General features: G+C 51.2%; 11 protein-coding genes across 11 annotated transcripts; 5 read left to right on the top strand and 6 right to left on the bottom strand.

Annotated features, from left to right (window-relative positions):
- Positions 1 to 113: 113 nt before the first annotated feature.
- ISF_06652 (hook) lies at positions 114 to 2,810 on the bottom strand (the record flags this gene model as incomplete). Its single annotated transcript, XM_018850256.1, has 7 exons — positions 114 to 130; positions 183 to 345; positions 423 to 509; positions 599 to 1,055; positions 1,114 to 2,351; positions 2,418 to 2,705; positions 2,766 to 2,810. 7 exons carry the CDS (start codon positions 2,808 to 2,810, stop codon positions 114 to 116), a joined length of 2,295 nt encoding a protein of 764 aa, XP_018702744.1.
- Positions 2,811 to 3,513: 703 nt separating this feature from the next.
- On the bottom strand, positions 3,514 to 3,861 carry ISF_06651 (Proteinase inhibitor, propeptide; the record flags this gene model as incomplete). Its single annotated transcript, XM_018850255.1, has 2 exons — positions 3,514 to 3,625; positions 3,680 to 3,861. The coding sequence occupies 2 exons, from the start codon at positions 3,859 to 3,861 to the stop codon at positions 3,514 to 3,516; spliced, it is 294 nt and encodes a 97-aa protein (XP_018702743.1).
- A 615-nt stretch (positions 3,862 to 4,476) lies between these two features.
- ISF_06650 (hypothetical protein) lies at positions 4,477 to 5,286 on the bottom strand (the record flags this gene model as incomplete). Its single annotated transcript, XM_018850254.1, has 1 exon — positions 4,477 to 5,286. The coding sequence occupies one exon, from the start codon at positions 5,284 to 5,286 to the stop codon at positions 4,477 to 4,479; it is 810 nt and encodes a 269-aa protein (XP_018702742.1).
- A 399-nt stretch (positions 5,287 to 5,685) lies between these two features.
- On the top strand, positions 5,686 to 6,193 carry ISF_06649 (ribosomal protein S28; the record flags this gene model as incomplete). Its single annotated transcript, XM_018850253.1, has 2 exons — positions 5,686 to 5,944; positions 6,015 to 6,193. 2 exons carry the CDS (start codon positions 5,686 to 5,688, stop codon positions 6,191 to 6,193), a joined length of 438 nt encoding a protein of 145 aa, XP_018702741.1.
- Positions 6,194 to 6,449: 256 nt separating this feature from the next.
- On the bottom strand, positions 6,450 to 6,917 carry ISF_06648 (4-hydroxybenzoate polyprenyl transferase; the record flags this gene model as incomplete). The annotated part of the gene is made up of 1 exon (XM_018850252.1): positions 6,450 to 6,917. The coding sequence occupies one exon, from the start codon at positions 6,915 to 6,917 to the stop codon at positions 6,450 to 6,452; it is 468 nt and encodes a 155-aa protein (XP_018702740.1).
- A 1,237-nt stretch (positions 6,918 to 8,154) lies between these two features.
- On the top strand, positions 8,155 to 8,481 carry ISF_06647 (JmjC domain-containing protein; the record flags this gene model as incomplete). The annotated part of the gene is made up of 1 exon (XM_018850251.1): positions 8,155 to 8,481. The coding sequence occupies one exon, from the start codon at positions 8,155 to 8,157 to the stop codon at positions 8,479 to 8,481; it is 327 nt and encodes a 108-aa protein (XP_018702739.1).
- Positions 8,482 to 8,522: 41 nt separating this feature from the next.
- On the top strand, positions 8,523 to 11,963 carry ISF_06646 (JmjC domain-containing protein; the record flags this gene model as incomplete). Its single annotated transcript, XM_018850250.1, has 1 exon — positions 8,523 to 11,963. One exon carries the CDS (start codon positions 8,523 to 8,525, stop codon positions 11,961 to 11,963), a length of 3,441 nt encoding a protein of 1,146 aa, XP_018702738.1.
- A 693-nt stretch (positions 11,964 to 12,656) lies between these two features.
- ISF_06645 (hypothetical protein) lies at positions 12,657 to 14,412 on the top strand (the record flags this gene model as incomplete). The annotated part of the gene is made up of 2 exons (XM_018850249.1): positions 12,657 to 12,962; positions 13,012 to 14,412. 2 exons carry the CDS (start codon positions 12,657 to 12,659, stop codon positions 14,410 to 14,412), a joined length of 1,707 nt encoding a protein of 568 aa, XP_018702737.1.
- Positions 14,413 to 14,488: 76 nt separating this feature from the next.
- On the bottom strand, positions 14,489 to 15,911 carry ISF_06644 (protein prenyltransferase; the record flags this gene model as incomplete). Its single annotated transcript, XM_018850248.1, has 4 exons — positions 14,489 to 14,871; positions 14,929 to 15,670; positions 15,740 to 15,844; positions 15,903 to 15,911. 4 exons carry the CDS (start codon positions 15,909 to 15,911, stop codon positions 14,489 to 14,491), a joined length of 1,239 nt encoding a protein of 412 aa, XP_018702736.1.
- A 1,571-nt stretch (positions 15,912 to 17,482) lies between these two features.
- ISF_06643 (chitinase) lies at positions 17,483 to 18,916 on the top strand (the record flags this gene model as incomplete). Its single annotated transcript, XM_018850247.1, has 4 exons — positions 17,483 to 17,622; positions 17,679 to 17,777; positions 17,833 to 17,882; positions 17,934 to 18,916. 4 exons carry the CDS (start codon positions 17,483 to 17,485, stop codon positions 18,914 to 18,916), a joined length of 1,272 nt encoding a protein of 423 aa, XP_018702735.1.
- Positions 18,917 to 22,262: 3,346 nt separating this feature from the next.
- Positions 22,263 to 23,110, bottom strand: ISF_06642 (SNARE complex subunit (Syn8); the record flags this gene model as incomplete). The annotated part of the gene is made up of 2 exons (XM_018850246.1): positions 22,263 to 22,860; positions 22,914 to 23,110. 2 exons carry the CDS (start codon positions 23,108 to 23,110, stop codon positions 22,263 to 22,265), a joined length of 795 nt encoding a protein of 264 aa, XP_018702734.1.
- Between the last annotated feature and the right edge of the window lie 725 nt (positions 23,111 to 23,835).

The raw sequence follows: 23,835 nt of genomic DNA, 5'->3' as shown, positions 1-23,835 counted from the left end.
CTCTTCTGAACGGCTTAGGTGTGGGCCGTTGGTACTTTCACACCGGCTCGAAGAGGGGGTGCAGTTTTGGCGGGCAAAGTCGCGGAGCAGACACGGAGCTCAACCTTACGTCCTTATCTCCGCGGGGAAGCTGAGAAGAATAGGTCAGTAGAGGTAGAGCATGTCGCGTTGGCGCAACTGACCATTGACCATCTGCCTCTGCTTGTTCAGCCAGCTCTTGGGCGCATCGTGCCGGCGCTGAAGCACGACGTGGTTACTCTGTAGACGGCTGGTGAGGTCGTACCACGCCGTAGCAATAAGTGCGTTCTCGCGCTGCAGATTTTTGATCATTTGATCCGCAGCAGCCTGTTTGAAAGTGTGGTTAGCCTTTCCTCGCCGGTCGCGATGATGCTCTCAGGAAACTCAATGCCAAATACACCTACCTTCTGCGCAGTGGCAAGTTCGCCGCCCTGCAAAGCTTTGAGTTCTCTCTGCAGGTCGATCTTATCTTGCTCAGCTTGTTCAAGTTGCTTTGAAAAATGTTAGCGCTTTTCTCAAAATTCTCAAAAACATATAGTTTGAGGCCAAGGCCACTGAGACGCCTTCCCGATGTTCTCACCTGTTTTCTTTCAACGAGGCGGTCTCGCAACTTCTCAATCTTCTCTGCTGCCTTCTTGGCCGCTTCTGAAGAATCTTGGTTTGCAGCACTAAGTGCAGCCGTTTCTTGAAGCTCCTTTGCCTCTTCGGCGTCCTTGCGAAACTTGTCTTTCGCGAGCAGGGCGTCAATCAGCTGCGTTTTTTGGGCTTCTCTTTCATTGCTAACAAAAGCGAGTTCCTCTCGCAGACGATCCAGTTCCACCTTGAGTGACTCAGATATAAGTTTATCGGTACTCTTGAGTTCGTCTAGGGCGGAGATGCCGTCTTTCTCAACAGCCGAGAGCTCTGTCTTTGCGCCCATCAACTCTCGTTCCTTGTCTGCGAGTGTTGCTTGCAGAGCAGCAGTGCGCTTCTTTAGCTGCTCGAGCTCATGTTGAGTTTGGCCATGCTCAGATCGCAGATTGATAAACGCTTTTGAACTATAGCTGATATTAGCAGGCGCTTAAAACAATGGGGTGATGGCCTAGGATTGCAGACTTCTCTCCTGTAGAGCTCTTCATCAGAGCATCTATCTGGTCCTGAACTATCGTATGTTTCTCAAACATTTCATTCAAGCTCTGTTGAAGTCTTTCACGTTGCTTCTTCTCATCATCGGCCTCTTTGCGCAGAGTGACTGCGTCTCCTGTAGACCCAATGGTTCTCCGAAGTAGGTCATTCTCCGCTTTTAGCCGAGATAGCTCAAGGGGGATGTTTTTCTGTCCATCGTCGCTTGCTGCACTGTTCAGTTCATCCTCCAAGCTTGAAGATACAGGCAGCGCTAGAGCATCTCCTTGCGAAGCTCCACCATCTTGCTGCAACTGATCCTGCAGGTCTTGGATAAAGTGCTCGTCGTGGCTGCGCTGCGCCTTTAGTCGCAGTAGCTCATCTTCTAGCGTCTGCATGTCCTTCAGAAGTTGAGTTTTCTGGCTGCGCTCATCCCACAGATGCTGTTCGGATTGGGTCAACATGCGCGTCAGCTCATCCTCAGCGTTCCTCGTCCGATCCCCTTTATCTCGTTCGTCCATCAGAGACCGAAGCTGCTCCTGCAATTCTGCGCGCTCATATTGTAGATTTTGCACTTCCTTCACAAGATGCTGTTGCGATTCAAGCTTCTGTTTATAGCGCTCGGCAGCGTTGGCTTTCTTCTCCAGCTCCTCAGCCTTGTGGCGCCATTCCGTAGCTTGATCTCGCAGCTCGTCCGCATGTTGACTCTTTTGTGTAAGCTTCTGGACTTCGCTTTCCAGCTGTGCCCGCGCTCTTTCATGGTCACGGATGGCTTCTTCGTTTTTCGCAATGATCTCCATCTGTTCGTGCACTTGATCCTCTAAAAGACGGATAGCCTCGGCATTGTTGGCGCCATCCTTCGTAGCTTTGCGTAACACTTCGAGTTCCCGGTCGTTTCGCTCTTTTTCGTACTTGAGTTCTTCATGGCTCTGTTGCAGGTGCTCCAGGCGGGTAATATAGTCAGAGAGTGCCTTTTTGTTGATCTCGAGTTGCTGCCGCAAGGCTGCATTCTGCTCCTCAACTACGAGGTCCATATCTCTGGCTTCCATTACTGCATCGATGTCTTCGTTGAGCTTGTCTTCATCGCCGGCGTTCGCTGCATCGATTTGCATTGCGCGGATGATGGTCATAATTTCCGCTTGGTTGACTTTGTCGAGGCTGGTTTGAATCAAAGGAACGTATTTCTTGTTATCCGGCCCCATTGCAGCCGCAGAAACCATGACGGCAAGGAGCTATGAGTATTGTATCTTAGCTTGCGATCTTCCACAGACTACCGTCTTGTCGAAGCTATCACGTACCTGGCTGAGCCCTTGCGGCTCGGGGTTCTCGGCAACGGCATGGTAGTCGAACTTTTTAGCCTGACAGCCTAGTTCGGGAATTTGTCGACGGATGAAGCGAAATAAGCCCTTGTAGACAGCTTGGATATTGCGTTTGTTCGTCAGGTATCTGGAGGTGGCGGGATTGGATTCAAGATGGGACGGATCAAACTCGGGGTCCAACTCATGCAGAATATTCGCTAATATTATGCCATTTGTTAGATCTTCTAAAGAGTCGGCCTTGCGGTCCAGGCTAAACACGTGGTTTACCTGAGCATGGCTGGGTTAGTTTCTCGCAGCACGGGAGATAGCAAAGCCAGCAAAACTCACAGCCTTTAAAAGCGCGGTTTGCGCGCGCCCGCTGTATACCGGCATTATGTCCTTTGAGAATAATCGGATACGCCGTGACGAGCTGGTGGTATACGCTGGCTACCTAGGTGGCGCTCAGCTTTCAAAACGAGCAGGGAAGTCTAACGGCAGAGTAGAGAGCTTTCGAACGTGGCGGCATGACGAATAGGTAGAGCCGGGTTGAGTGCCAGCGATAATAATGCTTTGTCTCCCAAAATATGGTGCTTCTCGCTCGCAAATACCGTACATAAAAGCCACTGTTTGCCTGTACGGCAGCTAGGTAGATGCAAGGTCCAAAATGAGCATCATCCTCGACACGTCAAAGGCTACGACATTCACCATGTCAGACCCACTTTCCGAGGAGCTGCAATCTTACAGGGACCAGCCGCGCTATGTACATACTTTAAAGACAAAACATTTGAGCGAAAGTGATGACTAGGTACCCAAAAATGAATACAAAAATCGCTCAGCTTGTTCAGCATACATGCCTTGGTCGACTAGGTGTTCACATCTGTGTCTTGCGAAATAGTGGTCGCAAAAGCCGGATGCATTTCCGCAGAGTATCACGAGACATGTACCTAACTGTTCCGAAAGCTCAGATGGCACGAACCTATAAAGAAAGAAGGAATAAAACCAGCTAACCCAACGCCGTCTCATATACATCAATGATCATGTCCCTATAGCAATACTCTCGAATAGTCATATACACGTGCCGAATGGAAGCCCGTGATCAACCACTGTTGGCCGTCATAATCTGATCTTCTTCCACCTGGATGTTGTGTTCACTGCCAAAGGCCTGCACTATTTCCAGCGATTTCTCGGGCGCGATAGCAGAGAAGCCCCTGCAGATAGCATGATTAGCATCTGGAACAAGTGGCAGGCAATATGAAACATACTTGATTATCTGATAGTCATGCGTTATCTGTCCGCCGCCATTAACAATCTTCTGCCGTGCTTCGGCTACAATATAATCGGGTGTAGAGTCGTCAAAGGAGACGATGACCGACATCTTGCGATCCACAGCGAACCCGCCTGGAAGCAGGGCCAACGCGGCGATGATTTGCGGCAGAAGCTTCATCTCGACTGAAAGTTGTTATCGCCTATGCGCTTTTGCTGAAGTTGGGACTCTGTTTGAATCGCTAGGAGCGCGGTATCAGGCAGTTTCTTTGTAACTTCAAAGGAACGTGGCGGGTTGTGATGAATGGGAAGTGGCAATGACACCTGATGACATAGACACTAATACAGGGAGGACCAGCCTATTTACTGCCCGCGAGCACGGCGCGCAACTTAGTTCTTCCGCCTCGGCACAAGCCCAGCCAAGAGTCTTCCCCGCACAGGTGCTTGCACAACCTCCTTCTTTGGGCAGGTCCTTACAAGTTCCTGTGGATGAGAATACACAGGGCCACGCAATACAATTTGAAATTAGATTACTGGATTATTATACAGAGTTCTCATATTTATTTACCCTACCGACAACCTTAATTCTGAAACTGGAGCTCGGGTTTTTATGAAACCCTTGATGGACGATGCAGCGTTCAGTTCTCCTTGTTGGCTTTTCTCTCTTGTGCGCATCATGCGCAATTGGTCATTATTATTCTTAGAGCTTTACTCCAAGTTTGAGATCGTTATGGGAGGGTTTCTCAAGGTACAAGCCATGCTGCTGCGGATATAATACATGGGATACTACCTGCTGCTATTCGCTGCCACCTTCGTTTTCACCTTCGTTCCAGACATCCTTACTTTCCTGTTCCACCGCTCGCATCGCTATCGCAACCTTCTCCAGCTTTGATACTACGTCGATAACACCAGCATTTACACGTTGAAAGTATTCATCGTTTGCCTCGCGCCGTTTCCTGGCTAATAATATGTCTGCCTCGGTCTCTTCTTCCAACTTGGCTCCCAGTCGTTCAACGTCCTCACCGAATTGCCGTGGCAGACTTGTATTTCCCTTATTATTATTATTAGGCTCTGTATCGCTGGTACCCGGCTTGGCGGCGTCTGCGAACGACCCCTTTGCGCTCCGGAGGTCATCGCCAACGTCTGGGCTTCCCTCTTCATGGGAAGCCTTCTCCATCGTGCCATCTGCTTCGCTGCGTGCCCAAGCCTGTGCCAGTGCAATTTGTGCTGCTCGCAACTCAGCCAATTTGATATCGTGCGAGCGACCGAATACATGAGTGCCCGCAGATGCTGACAGCTCAACTTCCTCTAGAGTTGCCTGCATCTCCGCCCAAAGGGCATCTGTCCGGTCTGCTGCCCGATTGCTATCCGCTGGCTTCACAGCGCGGCCAGCTCTTTGCTGGTCTGATGTAGTTGCTGGTGCATGCCGTATCGAAGCGCTGCTGTCATATGACGAACGCTCTCGCTTGATGCTTGCTGGTCCGGGTACAGAAGAGCCAGGAGCTAAAATCCCGGGTAAAGAAACGCGGGAAGCGCCTGGAGAGGGATGAAGAAACAAAGATGGAGGAGGATCTCTTTGCTTGCTCTTAGTTTTAGAGAGAGACATACTGACGGTGTTTTGCGAATACTGCCTCATAAATTCCAGCAATTCATCTCAATAAAGCAGACAGCCTCCTGGCAAAATGACCAGGCAAACGCCAGCAAGCGGCGCAATTACTAGCCCCGATCTAGTTTAGACTGTGTTTTGAGATTGCTTACCTCATCCCCGGCTGGGAAGATTGTATCACGTGACCTCGCCCACCAATTGTGAGTTGGCTCCTAGGGCCGAAAACCCTACCATGAAATTCTGGCGGGACTTTGGTCCAACTTTTCGCCTGCTCCGCAAGAAGTCACATCACCAACCGTCCCGCGATACCCAGATAATTCGGTACGTGCAATTCGACTCCAACCCTTGGAAACCCCCGTCTATACATCGAACACGTCCGACTAATATATCGAAGCAATCATGGCTGGAGGCAAACCCCGTGGTCTTAACGCCGCTAGAAAGCTGCGAACGAACCGCAAGGACCAGAAATGGGCCGATCTTCACTATAAGAAGCGTGCTTTAGGCACTGCTTTCAAGTCTTCTCCTTTCGGTGGCTCTTCTCACGCCAAGGGAATTGTTCTCGAGAAGGTCGGTGTCGAGGCCAAGCAGCCTAACTCGGCTATCCGAAAGTGCGTTCGTGTTCAGTTGATCAAGAACGGCAAGAAGGTCACAGCTTTCGGTACGTACGGGCAGCACAAGACTGTCATTTCGCATCATACAGGGGATGCCTGTCTAATACGTGACTCTAGTCCCCAATGACGGTTGCTTGAACTTCGTCGACGAGAACGACGAGGTTCTCCTGGCTGGTTTCGGTCGCAAGGGCAAGGCCAAGGGTGATATTCCCGGTGTTCGTTTCAAGGTCGTCAAGGTTTCCGGTGTCGGTCTGCTCGCTCTGTGGAAGGAGAAGAAGGAGAAGCCCCGTTCTTAAATGCGGCGTGTGGTGGAAGAAAAACACATCCTATTTCGGCATGAGGAGTCCTATCGGCGTGCTTACATTGGCATTAAAGGTTGGGAAATGTATCAATGGAGACTGCTATTGAGATTTAGACAAAAAGTCTTCAAAAAAAAAACATGAACTATGAATGATACATATGCAACTCCCATGCGACCGGCCACCATCTATTCCACAATCAAATCGCTACTATGCATGCTGTTGTACAATTTTTTTCAATGCTACGCTCAACTTACGTTGAGATGGCCTTTTCTGGCTCCGATTTGCTCAGACGAAGCAGATAGTCTGTCGCAAGACCTGTGCTGATGACGCCGCCAGTTATCCAGCAGCCATTGACAAACCACCACCAACAATCCTTAACGCTCTTGAGATTGACGCGCTTGATCATGACGCCCAAAGCAACTGCTGCACCGCCACAGCTCCCGATGAAGAATGCAGGTCCAGCCCCTGCGGCAGTTCCTGCGGCAGCGAGAAGCCCAATTTGAACAGCTGCAAGTCCCGTCAAGACCTTTTTGGTATCCGCATCGTGCTTCAGAGCAATACTCTTGATTCCAGCCTTGGCGTCATCCTTGATGTCCATATGGGCATAGATCATGTCGTATAAAACAGTCCAGGCGATGTTGGACGTATACAAGCAAGCAGCAGCGGTCAAGGCATAGCTGTTGGACAACAAGTCGATTCCAAGCGCCGGGAACCCCATGATAGCTCCCCAGGAGAACGTCAGCCCCAGTACAGCCTGTGGGTAATAAGTGACTCTCTTTGCCAATGGATAGATGGCAACAAAGAGCAAGCTAGGGACACCGTAGTAGAGACACTGGAACGGAAATTGGAGCAAAATTCCGAGCCCAGCCAGCAGTTGGAGGCCAGTAAACACCAGGCCATTGAAAGGAGTCACCGCTTTGCGTGCAATGGGTCGCAGTCGCGTTCGCGCAACGTGCGGGTCAAGATTCCGATCCCATAAATCATTAATTGTACATCCAGCGCCGCGCATTATCAGAGCTCCGGAAAAGAAAAGCAGTGAGGTACCGGCAACGGACGCAATTGATGTTATGGGTTCTGCCATGGGCGCCGCCAAAAGAGTCGAGAAGAGACAAGGGAAGAAGAGATAATAAGTTCCGGTTGGCTTATCAATTCGAATGAGCTCTCCATAGGGAATCCATTTTGCAGGTAACATCGAGAGGATGCCAGTTTTTGGTGCTTCATAGGGCGATGGGCCTTGTTGAGTGGTTGGCCCCGTAGGCTCGGCTGCAGCTTGAAGGCGACGATCACTTGCATGGAACGTTGTGCTTTGCCGGATACTCGATCGGAGCTGCATCCTTCTCGCATCGCGACACCTCAGGCCCTGATGTGCCTTCGCCAAGCGGGACGAGAATAGTCCCCGAGCGAGATTGCCATTAAGGCCGCGCTGCAGCAAGGAGAGGGTCATCTAAGCAACAATGGTGAGAAATTGGTGCTCGACAAAGAGCTCAGGACTAGCAACGCACCTTCAAGGTCGGAGGAGTAGTCCAATAGTACAGTATGCGCCAGTATTGACCACGAGGTGCGAAGTCCCGTTTTATTATGTAGTATATGTTCTCACTGTAGCATTTTCTCTGGTCGGCTGGTTTAATGACGGGCACTAAATTTAGATGGAATCGCTCCGAGTCCAAGGTACACACCTCCAGCCTCAGGCGCCGCAGAAGGCTTAGGCACTATCACGTGAGAACGCGAGCCAGCAGCTTGCCACCCGCGAGACGCTCCTCGTGTTCGACATGGGGAAAGCACTCCAAGGCGTTCAACTATTGTGAAAGTCCGTTGTATAGTGCTGCTGTATCACAATTCCTCTATTTTTGTCGGCAAACAAGCAATACGACCCAATAATGAAGTGCCAAACGCGCTTGCTCTGCAGACACGACATCTGATCACAATTATTAGGCTCAACCTTAGAATCAGACACGATGCCTGCGGCATCTCACCCTCAGGCGAAGTTCGATCCTATATCGCCGGATCTCGACTTGCGCTCATTGGTAGATGAGGTGCCCAATTTAAAATGGGCACAGCGAGTTTCGATAGGCCAACTGCGCGGCTTAGGTCCTCAGGAATTCGAAAAGCTCGTCCTCATGCACGTTATCAATGGAGGAAAACCGCTTGTCATCGAAGGCCTCGATGCGGTTTTGCCAAAGTGGCTTTTCAGCTCTGAGTGGCTGGAGAAAAAGTACGACAAGAAAGGTGAGAAGCGATTAGATCCTGTTGACTCATCAACCGCGATACTGACTGCGCTTTAGAGGAAAGAGTTCGCGACATCGTGTCGCAGAGCGATATTCCCATGACGACAGGTCATTACTTACGATCCATGAAGCAGTTGACCAATCAGTGGACTCCTACCAACTTTCGTGATGACCGACGACAGCGTCTCTACCTCAAGGACATTGATTGCCCACCCGAATGGCAGGAGGCACTGCAAAACATTGTCAATCCAGTTCTATTCTATCTCAACAACACTGTCACCCGCACTGGAGCCATGTCAGAAACTGAGGATGAGCCGCGGAACCCTCAGAGCGACGCCGCCTCAGCTGGAGATCTCATGTCCAGCCTACCTCGAGAGATGCGCGCTGAAAACCTGATGTGTTACATCGGCCATGAAGGCACCTACACACCAGCGCATCGTGAAATGTGTGCGTCTCTCGGGCAAAATATCATGGTGGAGGCCTCAGGTGACGCAAATGGTGAAAAGCCCGGCAGCTCGATCTGGTTTATGACGGAAAGCAAAGACCGTGCAGTCGTCCGAGAGTACTTTTTGTCAATGCTTGGCCATGACATTGAGATTGAGAAACATTTCGCACAAGTCAACGCGTGGAAGAAGGCCCCTTTCGATGTTTATGTGGTAGAACAACGCGTCGGTGACTTTATCCTAGTTCCTCCTCTTGCCGCTCATCAAGTGTGGAACAGAGGGACAAGAACAATGAAGGTTGCATGGAACCGAACGACTGTCGAAACACTCGAGTTAGCTTTGCAAGAGGCACTTCCGAAAGCTCGGCTGGTGTGTCGAGATGAACAGTATAAGAACAAGGCCATGATCTATTATACACTTCAAATCTATTACCAACGCCTGCAATCGCTCGATGAACATGCTCGAAAAACTCATCGGGATGACATACGAAACTCCTTCCGGGCCAAACAGCTGGCATCGGATTTCAAGAAACTTTTCATTCTCTTTACGAAAACAGTCGTGGATGAAGTGTTTTTATTCAGGGAGCGGGAGGTTGAATTCGTCCCTTTTGACTCCTGCATCACTTGCTCATACTGCCGCGGAAATATTTTTAATCGTTTTCTTACTTGCAAGAGATGTGTTCGGACTCTCGTCAACGGCGATGAAGATACATACGACGTCTGCATGGAATGCTATGCCATGGGCCGGTCTTGCGGCTGTCTGTCGGGTTTGCAATGGTGTGAGCAGTGGCACTGGAGTGAGCTTGTTGAAAACCATGAAAAATGGCGCTCAATGATCATCTCTAATGATGGGTTCATCGATGTCAATATTTCTCCACAGCCACTTGAAGTTGCGAAACAACTAAGTGGCAAGAAATCAGTTGCACAAATCTGCCAAGAGGCACTGCGACAACGACCGTGGAAGGACATCACTCAAACCGAAAAAGAACTAGCTCCAAGCGAATCCGAGGAAGGCGAAGAGGGAGAGCAGTCCAAAGCGAAGAAGAGCCGGAGCAGGAGGAAAAAGAAAGGCAATGTGCGGCGATGCCATGTGTGTTGTCACAAGGAGCTTGTTTATCGCATGCAGATGTGCTCAAATCCCGATTGCTTAGAAGGATATTGCTTTGGTGTCCTTTATAGAGCCTTCGACATGATGCCACAAGAAGTCCTCCAGGACGAAAATTGGCAGTGTCCAAAGTGCTTAGGAATATGCAATTGCGGCTACTGTCGCCGAACAGGAACTACCAACCCATATACGCCGAAAAACACATCGCTTGGGCACGATACAAGGGCTGTTGCGGATGACCGAAGTGTCGAAGCTCTTGTTGATTTTCGACTACACAATTTGGCTTGGTTGAAGGCCGCTGGTGAAAAAAGCCGCGGCCAGGATACCAAGCGCATGCAGCGGTTGCGAGAACAAGCGGACACAGCCAAGGCGGAGGGTGAACACCATGAAGACGACGACGCAGGCCCGGCTGCTGAAAGCTCAACCCATGATTCATCCCATCACGAACGGCCAACACCGATAGCTGGCGGTACTTCTTACCAACAAGGGGCGGAACCAGCCGGCTTTGCGCAGCTCAGTCTCAATCAACAGGCAGCGGGGCCATCGCCGCAATCAGCACCCTGGCTTATTAATAGAGATCAGGCTATGAATGGGCAAGATGGAGATGATTCGTCTTACCCTGACCCACCTGTATTCGCAGCTCAAAGGATCGGAATGGGCTACTACGAACAAGATGATACTCCAGACAAGATTCTCTTTGACCCATACCAAGCCCCAACCACCGAGGATTTGAGGGAGGAGGAAGCAGACATACCGGACTTGGTTAAGAAATCTATTCGCAGCGCAAAGAGAAAGGCGAAAAAGGACAATGAAGACCCAGAGTTCATCATCAAGAGTCACTCGCGGAAACGGCCAAAGCCCCAACGCGAGCATGATTTCCTCGACAGCATGGATCCTGCGTTGTTTAATGAAGCCCCTGTTGCGTCTGCGCAAGAACCAGCTCCAGAAAGCGGCGCTGGGAATACTGAGGACATGACTTCGGTACAACCTGGCTCTGAAGAACCGAAAAGGAAGGGGAATCTCCGCTATGATGCGAGCGAACCCCTACTAAGGCATGCAAAGCCCAAGGCATCTTATGTTGAATTGGAAGACTTAGAGGTGGAAGAGTTCAACGACAATGAGCAAGCCAATACGCCACCAGCAAGCGCACCCGGAAAACCATCACCTAAGCCAACAATGGATGCTGCGCCTGAGGTAGAAGCTGACGACGCGACTATCGACAAGAATGATTCATCAGCTCAAGTCCATTCCCACAGCAGCGCCCCTACAGGACAAAAACGCCGTGGCCGACCCCCCGCGCACAGCAAACGCCCACCTTCAGTAAGCCTAGAAATCCGGTCTACGAGAGCTGATATCACGGAAAAGACGAAAGCCAGCAGCGATACACGGCGACGCGGCGTTGGACGTCCTAGGAAGTCCGGCCCAGGGATCGCCTCAAAGCGGATAAGAGCTGAAGAAGCCGATTATGAGCCCGCTTCTACTGCCCACAAACCACGCAGAGGTCGACCTCGTGCTTCCGAGCCCTCCCGATCACCAGCTCCTAAGCGGGCTGGCACTGCAGGTCAACAGTTCATGTCTCTGAAGGAGCGTATGGCGCTCCGTGGAAAAACGTTCAAGATTGCAAAGCGAGGTTGGGATAGTACATCATCACCCAGCGCCCCGCAGCCTAATTCCCCCAAGAGATCGGCAAGCATGACTGTGCAGCTGCCCAGCTTTACTGCGGTTAATAAGCCTACGATGGTTCGCAAACAGTCCTTCGAGGATGTTGACGAAAACACCAGCACTGCCTCTCGGCAAGAGAGTGGTGTGAACGTCACCTATGCAGAAGAAACAGGCGGTTCGGGGAGCGATTCAGGTTCCAGTGACAATGATATTCCGGCAAGAATTGACCGGTCGGGAAGTACGTCTAGGCCGATTTTTGTCGCGCTCAGGGGGCGCGGGCGGCCGAGAGGACGACCGAGCATGCGACCCCGTGGGCGAGGGCGCCCTTAAATCGACTGGAAAGGAGGAAAGCGGCTATATCACGACGCAAGGAGAATTGCGTTCGTCTTCTGTATTATTCTTGTACCACTATTTAATGACAGGCCTCACAGAGCCACCATTCAATATCTTGATACCAAATATAGCTTATGGGCGTACTCGCGGTCATCACCATGTAATCAAAATACAGGCTACAGAAACATTATTCAAATAGGACGCGATTGTGAAGTATATCCGCAGCCGTCGGGTTTTATCGCCCCCCCATTTGCCACTAATAAACTACCTAACTTCAGTAGTTTACCGGGTTCTCGGTGTGGCTTTTTGGTGGCGCTGAAATGGCCGCGAGCCCAGCGCCCACGTGCAGTGATCGCTGAACAATGTGAACTGAGCCCAGGCAAGAGGTTCTTATTACCTGGCGGAACCTGCACCATTTGTCCAGTATCCGAACAGCCATGGCTTTTCAATTAAAACCACGTGGCGTCGATAACGCCGCATGAAGTCAAAATTAATTTTCTCTACTGCCCATCTCTTTTTTCTTCTTCTATAAAACCATCGCCATCTCCCTTCCTCTTGACGCTCTCGTGAACCTAACCACCAGCTGCCAAGGTTACGCACCCCGTCATCGATCACTGCCGGCATCGGTGCACGGCTTGCCACATAGCAGCCTGGACTAAAAAACAAGGCACGGGAATACAAGTCTTTTTCATGGCGTCATCCTTTCGATCCGCCGCCGCTGCCGCGTTCGGCCTCCTCCTGGGCTGCGGCATGCCGCTTCAAAGTGTGTGGGCAGCAGAGGTCGACACCAAGTGGTACGCGCCCAGCAAGAATCAAGTCAACGACCTTGACGCTGTGCCTACTGCCACTGGCGTGTACGGCTTCATCTTCAACTCTTCCAAGACCCCGGACAGTGATTATGGAGTCTACAATTGGTGCAACATGCCTCACGTTCGCCGCACCGAGTACGTGAAGCCGAGTGCAGATTACGAGTTGAAATACGTCGAGCTGGCAAGTGTTCTTCGTTCATACTCTTTCTCTCTTCCCATTTTACTAACTCTTACAGATTCATCGTCATCACAAGCGCACGCCGTACTCCTCCAACGCGTTCCCGGTGGAGTCGTACCAGTGGAATTGTGATGATTCCATGCTCAATTACTACGGAGAGCCCTTCTCCGGTCCCAAGGCCGACAGGGTTTATCAGCAGGGCTATATCTCTGCCATCAACCCTTTTGTGCCGTCTGGCTGGATCGGCAGCTGCAAATTTCCTCAGATCACTGCCGAGGGCTTGGTGGACTCGTGGCAGCATGGCGCCGACCTGTATAGCGTCTACCACGATCTTCTTGGATTCCTGCCGCCCAGGGGCTCTTCTGGGCTTCCGCCGTCCGTCAAATACCGTGTGACCAACAACGTCATCACTAGTCAAGTGGTCGGTATGGTTATCAATGCGATGTGGGACATCACAGAGCCCGTCCCGATTCTTGTGCAGGCGCAGGGCGTCGACAGCTTAGAGCCGCAGTATCAGTGCAAAGCCTCCAGCAACTTGTTCAACACCATCAAGTCCAGTTCCAACCAACAATGGCGTCGCCATTTCGACCTGGCCGCAGACCTTTATCGCACGCTCGACGGCATCTCCGGTGTTCCGTCGTCCGATGGCGGCTTCCACGAGTCTTTTGACCACTACTATGACAACTTGTCTGCTCGCCAGTGCCATGCGAAGCCGCTGCCGTGCAAGCTCGTGGACGGTCGCAACAGCACAGACTGCGTATCTCAGGAGCTTGCAGATGCGGTCTATCGATGGGGTAACTGGGAGTACAGCCAGATTTACCGTGACAGCTCCTCGTCTCTTGATGCAAGCACTGGGTCCCTCGGCGTGTGGATCGCCGAACTTGCTGCAAACATTCGCAATGTGATTGCGGGCAAGAGTGACACCATCTATTACCACAACGTCGCCCACGACGGATCGTTATCCCGCCTGCTGTCCATTTTGCAAATCGACGAGATGGTCTGGCCTGGAATGGGATCCGAGGTCGTCTTCGAGGTCTACCAGAAGAAGAAGCAGTCACCGCCCACGCCCACCGCGACCATCGCCCCCAACTGCAACCACGATAACTGTCTTCGCCACATCATTCGACAGTCCTCCACAGCCTCCTCTTACTGCCTTCAGCTGGCAACCGCAACCGCCTCGTGGCCGACGCAATGTGGCGGTAGCGAGTCTCGCGTCGCGTCCGCTTGTTCGTGCCTTGACCTTCCCACTACTGCTACCGCGACTGCCACACCTACAAATACAAGCGAGGCGTCTGCCAGCGGATACTACGTGCGTGTGCTTTTCGGAGGGCAGACGATGCGCTCATCTACGCCTGCGCTGGGATTGATGGACATGATTCCGATTGAGAAACTGCTGGCCTACTTTGATGGTTTGGTTGGCCAAAATGCCAGTCAGATCAAGTCGAAATGCGGCAATTAGAACGTCGATTCGCGCGTCAACGCGGAGGTTATATTAGCATCGGACTAGCTTGATGCATCTAATACAAGTCGATATATTATTGAGAAACATCTAGTTCTTCTGCTAATTCTCTCCAGCGATTAGACCGCTGGGGATCAAGCTTCTTTATGCTCGCTACCCAGGTCTCGAGTTCACTCTTTTGCTCGCTGCTGACTGGCTGGTTGCGAAGTTTATGCAAGAGCAGTGTATATTCAAGTAGCATTTCGAATATCCACTTAACATCCTTGTAGTCCTCAAGAAGGTCCTTGATGAAGTCAATTTCGCGACTGAGCACCTTGGCTCGGTCTTCAACGAGCATCCCAGGCACAATGGCTAGATTTTCGGGCAGCTCAGTGACATTCAAGTTAAGGTACTGGTGGTAGTACCATAGTGACTGATCGTCCGGGCCAACATTTAGCCCATTATCTACCATTGAAAATTCTAAGGCCTGAGTGAGTACAAAGCGCCAGAGCCGGCCAGCATCGCATTTTCACTCACCTTGGTCGAGAAACGCTCTGCGCGACGTGTCATTCGCCTCGCGCTCCACAAGCAGCCTTGGTATCAGCTGGGCGCGGTTATGCCAGGCGGAGAAGTTTGACAAGTCGCTTCCAATCATTTTCGTCGTGTAAGCAAACTCCGATTCTGCCATGCTCTGTCCCTGGAGCTTCGTGGACTCCAGGTGAGATACAACGTAGCGCCGGTAAGCCCAGGCATGGTAGTTGCGTCGGTCCCGTTCCAGCATCTTGGTCACGAGCCGGAGCTCTTCTTGCCAAATAGACTTGGCAATCTCGGCGGGTAGCAACGATGTGGCCTGTTCCAGAGTCCACATTCTGTAGTTCCATATCCAGTAGCACTTGGGATGGGCCATCAACAGCGGCACAGTAAATGTAAGCTCGTCTCGAATGACTTCGGAGGTCTTCTTTCTAGTGTTATCTCCATCGCTGTCGTCCTGTTCCCTGTCCTTTTCCGTGTGACCTTGGCCTGTAGCAAGTCGGCGTCGTGTCAGTTCACTGTCGCTAGAGTCGGTTTGTGGCAAAGACTGAGGCGCATCGATGGGCGAGTCGCCCGTGTCGTGGCGCTCCGAGGCATCTTTTGGTAATGGTCTCTTATCTTCCCTTTTTAAAGGCCCGGATACTAGGCAACGTCGCCGCGCATTCCATACAGTATAGTATTCGGGGTTTATGCGCAGGAGCTTTGTGGTCAGCTCCAAGGTGGCCGAATCGAAGCGCGACTCCGGAGTCTAACGATGCGTGCCTGTGTTACTCAATATCACTCTCCAGCTATGTATGGAGGGACGTTTTCAATTTACCTGAGCGCGTAGTTGGCTTTCAAGGGCTCGGTATTTGTCGATCTTCTCGAGGTCTTTCTTCAGCTGCTCTGGACTCCGGTCACGCTCAATCCTAGGCACGCCATGCTAGGGGTTGACGATCAGCAACGGGGCTAAAATGCATCGACAAGGGTTAAATTCATACGCTGGACATTTGATCTGAATTATATAACGGGTGCTGGCGTTCTAACACAGTAGATGTAGCGTGGGGGAAGGAACTTTTTTTTTCAAGGTGAAGCAGCCACATGGCGGGGTAGACCTCTAACTACCTATGTATGTATGTATGTACAGTACATAGGTAGCAACTAACCAGCCAAAGAGGATGGATGATTGGTGGCGCAAGCATTGACAGTGAAATGCTCGAGACATTCGGGCACGTCAAATACAAGGAGGACAATTTTTTGAGATAACTGCTAATCCTTAAGAAAATTATGTATTTAATTCAATTGGCATGCCAATTACGTCGATTTGTGGTAGAATCGAATGCGTTGAAGTGCTCTGCTGCGCTGGCCTACCCTGCCTGCCACTTGGTTGTAGAGAAATTTGGTGGAGCGGCTCTCACTTCTCTACCAGTACACAACTACTAAACTACTAACTAACGACCAGACGGCGAACTTTGTTCCATTCTGTCCTCTCACCGACTTGCATCGGCTGGCCTGTGAAGCCAGAGGGCGGATATGTACAAATATGACCAAAAGCCTATTGCAAGGCAAGTACTCACAGCCAGTCTCTGGCCAACACCCTGGTTACCCGCTCGCACTACAACTCCTCTTCAGTGCGGCCAACACGAACTGCATGCTTCGCGCGTCAAATTTCTCTTCGGCTTCAGGTGCGTCCGGATGCTATCAGGCGAGGGTGGACTGACAGGTGGGATACATTGCACATGCCGCCTGTATGCCGCGAGCTATTCATCGCGTCCACGTTGCAAGTCTTTTCTAGCCAGCGCCTGTACAACTCAACCCCATACAACAACACGTACCATTACCCCAGAACGCTGCCATTTGTCGTCACACGAACCGCCCGGGTCGATGCATCATAGCCTCTGGAGCTTCTGGAAAGGGCAGCGCTACCGTTTTGGCCCGCAGTATGTGGTGCAGATGCCGTGCATGGGCAGTCTCGCGTTATCGAGACTGCCCAGAGACGACTGCTGCCACTCAGGAAACGCCTTGCATTCCTAATTTGTTGCCCCCGCAAATATCCCCCAAGTTTCAACCGTTGCGCGCATGCCATTTTGTAAGATTGGAGGCATTCGTATGAGAGCAGTCACACGGATTGCCAGCTGATTGCATACTGTCCATGGCCGGAGCAATTCTTACTCAGGTGGCTCGTTGGACAGACTGAGCAACGCTGCTCGAGTTAACCGCCAATTCTTCTTCCATCGCGAGCTTCCGTACTTTCCTTGCGTTGCAGTAACCGCGAGCCCACAACCTTCAATCACTCAGCCTTCGTCGAGGCGGAATGCCGTCCGTCTCCAGACAACGTTGGCGAGACGCCGGCTCTACTGTTTCGTTACCTAGTCTCATTGGAGCTGCCGGAAACATCGTCAAAGACGCAACGACGAATGCACACATGTATGTGTATTTGTATATATATCAAGGCGTTGCTCCCACCTACCAATGCTCATACCCCCTCAGCAACAAATCTAAAGCCCAAAATCTGAATCTACTCTTTTCTATTTAACCCAAACTTTACTCTTCCTTTCTTCATCTCTTCTCCTCCGCTACAATGCTGGGTTTCCTCAGGAAATCAATCGCTACGGTCGTGGCGCTGCGAGCAGTCGCCACTTTCGCCACACCAATTTCCAGTGAAGTTGGTTTCCCAAAGCGTGATGGTGGCTATAAAAATGTCGTTTACTTTACCAACTGGTTTGTCACTCTCCCTTCCTATTTATAGTCTCGAGGCTTTATTAATAATCGGTCAGGGGTATCTACGGCCGTAACTACCACGTAGCCGACCTTCCAGCCGAAAATATCACCCATCTGCTCTACTCTTTCATGAACTTCGATGAGACTGGCACAGTGTATTTGACACTTGAAACGATGCGGGGGATTACAGACTCTAACGAGGTTTAATAGGTTTTCCGGTGACACCTACGCTGACTTGGAAAAGCACTACTACAATGACTGTATACACGTCCCCCTCTTCCCTGCAAAACTAATTTACTTACATATTCTAGCTTGGAATGAACCCGGTAATAACGTTTTTGGATGCGTCAAACAAATCAATCTTCTCAAGAAGGAACATCGCCACATCAAGGTTCTGCTATCGATTGGTGGTTGGACCTGGTCTAAAAACTTTGCCGTTGTCGCCAGCTCTGACACTACCCGAAAAGCTTTTGCCAAGTCCGTGGTTACGTTTCTGAAGGATTGGGGTCTTGACGGTATTGATATCGATTGGGAGTATCCTGAGACTGAAGAAGATGGTCAGAACATGATTTTGCTGCTCCAGGCGATCCGCGATGAGCTCGACTCCTACGCTTCGCGACACGCTGAGGGTTACCACTTCCTGCTTTCTATTGCCGCGCCTGCTGGGCTCAATACAATTGGCCTACTGAAGCTTCCCGAGCTTGGAAAGGTTCTCGATCTTGTGAATCTAATGGCCTATGATTATGCTGGATCCTGGAGCAATACCACCGGTTACAACGCCAATGTATTTCCGAACGCCAACAATACCAGCGCGACCCCATTCAACACGAACGATGCTGTTCAGGCGTACAAAGAGGGCGGTGTGCCGGCCGAAAAACTTGTTCTCGGTGTACCAATCTACGGCCGAGCCTTCGAACAGACTGAAGGCATCGCCAAGCCATTTAACGGTGTCGGCAGTGGTAGCTGGGAGGCAGGAGTATACGACTACAAGTCCCTACCCAGCGAGGGCGCCATTGTCAAATGCGATTACATTGTTATGGGCTGCTACTGCTACAACCCGAAAACCAAGACACTGGTTTCATTTGACACCCCAGAGATGGTCGAGGCTAAGGCTGCCTGGCTCAAGCAGCAGGGACTGGGCGGTATCATGGTTTGGGAAGCCTCCGGTGACAAAAACAACTCCGAGTCTCTCATCGAGAGGGGCAGTACGGCTCTCGGCAGCCTGGACAGGTCGCAGAACTGTCTCTCCTATCCCGACTCGAAGTTCGACAATATCAGGAATAGCATGGCTTAGGGGTTTGGACGTTGGGCATTTTGAGAGCCGGCATTGGATTCAACGGCTTCTGTATACATGGGTGGCCACGGGTGCAGCTCGACAAGACATCTGATCTTTTATTGTATATTTTTGTAGATTATACTAGTGCCACCGGCATCCATCTAATCAATCAACTGGCTTGATATTTTCTACCGATCAGTATTCAAGTATTTCATGTTGCTGCATTGGGGAGCTGACAGCGAAAGCCTAGACAGCACCATTCATAACCACACCGCCGCCGCGCCTTCCCATTTATCGAGCCGGAATTTGCCTTCTTTTTTTTCCCGCCTCGGTATAACATTTCTTTTTTCTTTTGCTCCGCGTCTCCTCTTCTCTTCTCCTCTCTCCTACGGCTCCGTCACTTTTAGCTAAATATTTCTACCTGACCGAGAACCAGCTCTGTCTGCCCAACGCCAGCTAATTAATAGTAATCATCGCTGACCGCTTTGTTCTTCACCTCTCCCTAGCTCAATGCTGCACGGTCGCTGTTTGGCCAGATTTCCGCTACCACAAAGGTAGCTACCAATGGATTCTGATTCCGAAGATTGCTGGTCGAATGGAACACCACTTCACAGCCGCGCTGAACGCCGCAGTGTTACCAGTCCAGCCTGGTTATCTCAAGGGACTCCAGACTCGGGATACGGTTCTTTTGACGAATGCAGCAGTTTCGGTTCTCCGTGCTCCAAGGATCGTTTTGCTAGTATATGCGGTCTAGATGGTCAACAAGTTTCTCGCGATATCGGAGGAGCCTCCTCCAACGACCAGCGTCACACTTCTGCCTTTGCCGTCGACATCACAAATGAGGATGTCGCAACAAAGCTGCATGTTACAGACACCGTCAAGGAATGGCTTTCTAACAGTACCGAGAATGTGCCAACACATTCTACACCTACGAAAGCTGGCAAGGCTACCTCATCACCCTCGCCCGACAGATTTATCCCCTTCAGGGCTAATCAATCTACTTGCGAGCGCTACCGAACTATCAAGCCGTTGGCATTGCTTTCGAACACAGAAAGAATTTCCAGGCGAGATCTCCCGGGCCGCGATCCCTTCTTGCCACAGCCTAGACAATCATCTTCGCTCATGGCGCGATTCTACCCGCTTGAAGAGCCTCACGGTAGGTTTTACTAGGGCCAGTCGCATTGCCAAGAGACTAATTATTTTCTAATCTTCAGATCAATCTCATGCGACCCATCACGACTTCCGAAGATTCCAGCAAAGACAGACAAGCGTAGGAACCGTGTGGAACATCGGTAATCTCCCGCCTCGTCTTACGCGAACTTCTGCTCCAAATGAGCTTCGACAATCCATCAATATTGATACATCCACAGGTTACCAACAGCCTCCCAGCGAATCAAGTATGAAAGAAGATTTGGCAAATTATCAAGATCGTGTTGCCTATGCTCTCGATATCAACCAAGCTGGTAAAATATTACAATTCTCTCCGCTGCTCGCCCCACCGCCGCTCGCCATCAGCATCATGGAACAATGCGATCTTGGAAGAACGTATTGGACTGGCTGTGAATGGATAAACGATGCACCCAGTCTGTTCATACTTCAACCTACATCTTGAGACGCTAGCTAATCCGCCGTAGGACAACTACCAGCGCCAAAGTCAAGGGTACTGCCTTCGGCACCATTCAAGCAAGTATTACAGACCCCGTACCATGGCTTTTCCTAACTGTTCTTAGGGTTTTGGATGCCCCCTTTCTAAGAGACGACTTTTATTGTTCTACTTTGGCCTATTCTCCTGTATGCCAGACCCTCGCTGTTGGCTTGGGAAACACGCTATATACTTGGACAGAAGAGAGCAGTGTCCGCGTAATGCATGGGCGCCCTTCGGCGGGGATCTACCTGTCTTCCGTTGCCTTTTCGTCAGTTCAGGGAAAGAAATGTATCCTTGCTAGCGGCAGAAATGATGGATCGCTCGTGCTACAGTCGACGTCTGATGCACTGCCGCGCTTCGAAGTAAGGCAACCTTTTGGTATCAGCTGCCTCAGCTAGCGGCCAGTGTGCACACTGAGGCCATCAAAGAACCCTTTCAATCCTGGAGTTCCAATTCAAACGGAAGATCTGCTAGTAGGTGATGATACAGGAACAATCTATTACTACATCATTGAATGGCCAATGAACTGGGAAGTCTCTCGAGATAATTGGCCGGGTTCGATGTATTTGGTCGCCAAGATTGTCATCCACAATCAGCAGGTCTGCGGTCTTTCTTGGTCTCCAATCGGTCGACTATTTGCGTCGGGTGGCAACGACAATCTTTGTTGCCTATTTGATGTCGACGATGTTTTAAGCGAGGGCCAGGCCACCAGGGTTCCTCAGGATGGGCCACGGGCTCCATTGGTTCGGCACGGGCTGCAATTTCGTTTTCAATCAACTCAAAGGGCCCGTCGAAGTTCTTCTCTCAATTTTATTGGAAACGTTATCGAGGAAGACACCGATGTGAGACGAGTTCAGACTTCTACGGACAGTCTTCGGACCCTTACTCACGGTTGCGAAAGACATCGGTAGGTCCATGGAGCAGCCGTCAAAGCCATAGCATTCTGCCCTTGGCGTGATGGCTTACTTGCAACCGGAGGCGGGTCGAATGACAAATGCATACACTTTTTCCATACAACTTCTGGATCTCCGCTGGCAACAATCGCCGTTGCCGCCCAGGTCACCTCGCTTATTTGGTCTACGACACGCCGAGAAATCGCCGCGACATTCGGTTACGCCCCTGACCACCCATACAGAATCGCGGTCTTCAGTTGGCCAGACTGCAAGCAAGTTGCTGCAATACCGTGGTCCTTGGAGCTTCGAGCGTTGTACGCGATCCCATATCCTTGGCAACATACTGGATCGGCGCAATCTCGATCTTCTCGGCCTTCTGGGGACGGTTGCATTGTTGTTGCCGCAAGCGATCAGACAGTCAAGTTCCATGAGGTCTGGGAGGCAGGAAGCAAGAAAGCCCTCGGCTTACCAGGGTACTTCAGAAGCAGTGATATTCTGGAAAGCCTCGAGGGAATCAACAAAGAAGGCGAGGTAATACGATAGTCCCTACTGAAAATTGTACAAACCCCTATTTCACACCGTGGACAAGACACTGCGTCGAAGTGATGCAGGAACTCGAATGCGAGGGAGAGGGGTAGAGGTGGCAGTTCAACAGATGCTTTACATTGACAGAATTCGACTTCGTCTTCCATTAGCAGGTTCAATACAAACAAAAAGATTGATTAAGTAGGTGAAGGAAATGATGAGAAAAGACAAACGCTTGAATGCACCAAACATTAGAACGCCAGCACCATGCTCCTCTATGCGACCAACAGCAGCTCCCCAGCTATTTCAAAATGGCAATCAAAAGGACTAGAATTATTATCAGCACAACAATGGCGGTCATTTGCTTGTTCTCGCCAGCGCCCCTTGCAATGTTGCTGAGCATTCTCTGCCCTCTGTCGAGACGGCTCTGGTGCCTGTCAACGACACCGTCTACCTCATCCAACATGACGACGTGGCTGTCCAGTTCATCCCCAATTTGCATACTCAGCTCCCTCTGGCGGTTTATGGATTCCCCTAGGCGATCGAGCTGCTCGTCTTGCTGTTCCATGATCTGGGAGTGGTATTCGTGAATTTGCTGATTCGACATCTCGTCGGCCTGGTCGCGGTAGGCGGCCGGGTTGTTGGCCGGATCATCCCGATAGCGCCCGAACAGCTCCTCGGACGGTGACGACGGCGTGTCGCTGAACCTGACGGACTTGGACTTGCGGTAGGCGGACGGCGTGGACGTCGCGTGTTGGAAGTCGTCCGCCAGCGCCTCGGAGTTGGGGTGGGTGACGGTCTCGATGGTTTGGGGCGATACGAAGCCGTGGAACTGCGACGTCAGGTGGTCGAGTTGCTCCTGGAGAGAGGATATCGAGTCACTCAGGGCGGACGCGGCACTGGCGGAGTGGTTAGAGCAAAAGTGACTGGTGGCCTGGCAGCGTCTTAATACCTGTCATCCCCGCTGTCTCGCAGCCTGGTCTTCTCCATCTCCAGCGACGCCAGCCCGGACTTGAGCTGCTCGAGCGACCGCGACAGGTGCCCGTCCTGGCTGTCATTGTCCAGGCCGAGACTCTGGGCCCGCTGCCGCTCCAGCAAGGACAGCTTGATGTGGTCGGCGAGGAGGTACAGCTGTTCGGCGCTGCTCATCGTGGCGGAGGCTACTCGTGGAGGGAGATGGGAGGAGACGGGGGCGGGTTTTTGTCGCAAATTTCTGGCTCGGCTTGTGGTGCGGTGGTTATTCGACCTCGTTTACAGCGATGATGATGATGAGACAGGTTGTAGGCGAAGCAGGAGAGACGGACGTGGAGGACGGAGACGGCGTGCTGCATGAGCGGACCCCACAGCGACGTAACTAGGCGGGTACCAGCAATACATGCCAACGTGCACCGTTAGTAGCCATGTATCTTTCCAGAAGCAATGGCACTGCAAAGGTACCTACCTGTCTAGCATTTTATACGACAATGCAGGAGCAGGCAGAACGTTAAATGGTTAACACACTGGCTACATATCGATTAGACGGGATTTTTGGCGTCTCTTCGACGTGGGATGGGGAAAAGGTAAATGTGTAACACGGTAAAAGTTTCAACTGCTACAATTCAGAGTCACCATTCGCAGCTCATGCCAGACATGCACGGAGACGTTCACTTTGCCTAGGGGTACAGTGGGTAGCTTGGTCATTGTTTCCAAATCTATGTTTGGCATACATATGTTGCCATCGTTGGAGTAAATAAAGTACATTTTTGCGCCTGGTTGATACCGTGGCCCAAGAGCCGGTCTACCTCCATCCTGTTAATACGCCACGAGTTTGAAATCACGAAGAAAGAGCGAGACTGGGCCTGGTTTGGCTAGGTCAATTTTAACATGAGTGCCGT

The sequence above is a fragment of the Cordyceps fumosorosea genome (assembly GCF_001636725.1).
Source record: "Cordyceps fumosorosea ARSEF 2679 chromosome Unknown scaffold_17, whole genome shotgun sequence".
NCBI classification, from domain to species: Eukaryota; Fungi; Ascomycota; class Sordariomycetes; order Hypocreales; family Cordycipitaceae; genus Cordyceps; species Cordyceps fumosorosea.
This window is presented reverse-complemented; position numbering and strand designations above follow the sequence as displayed.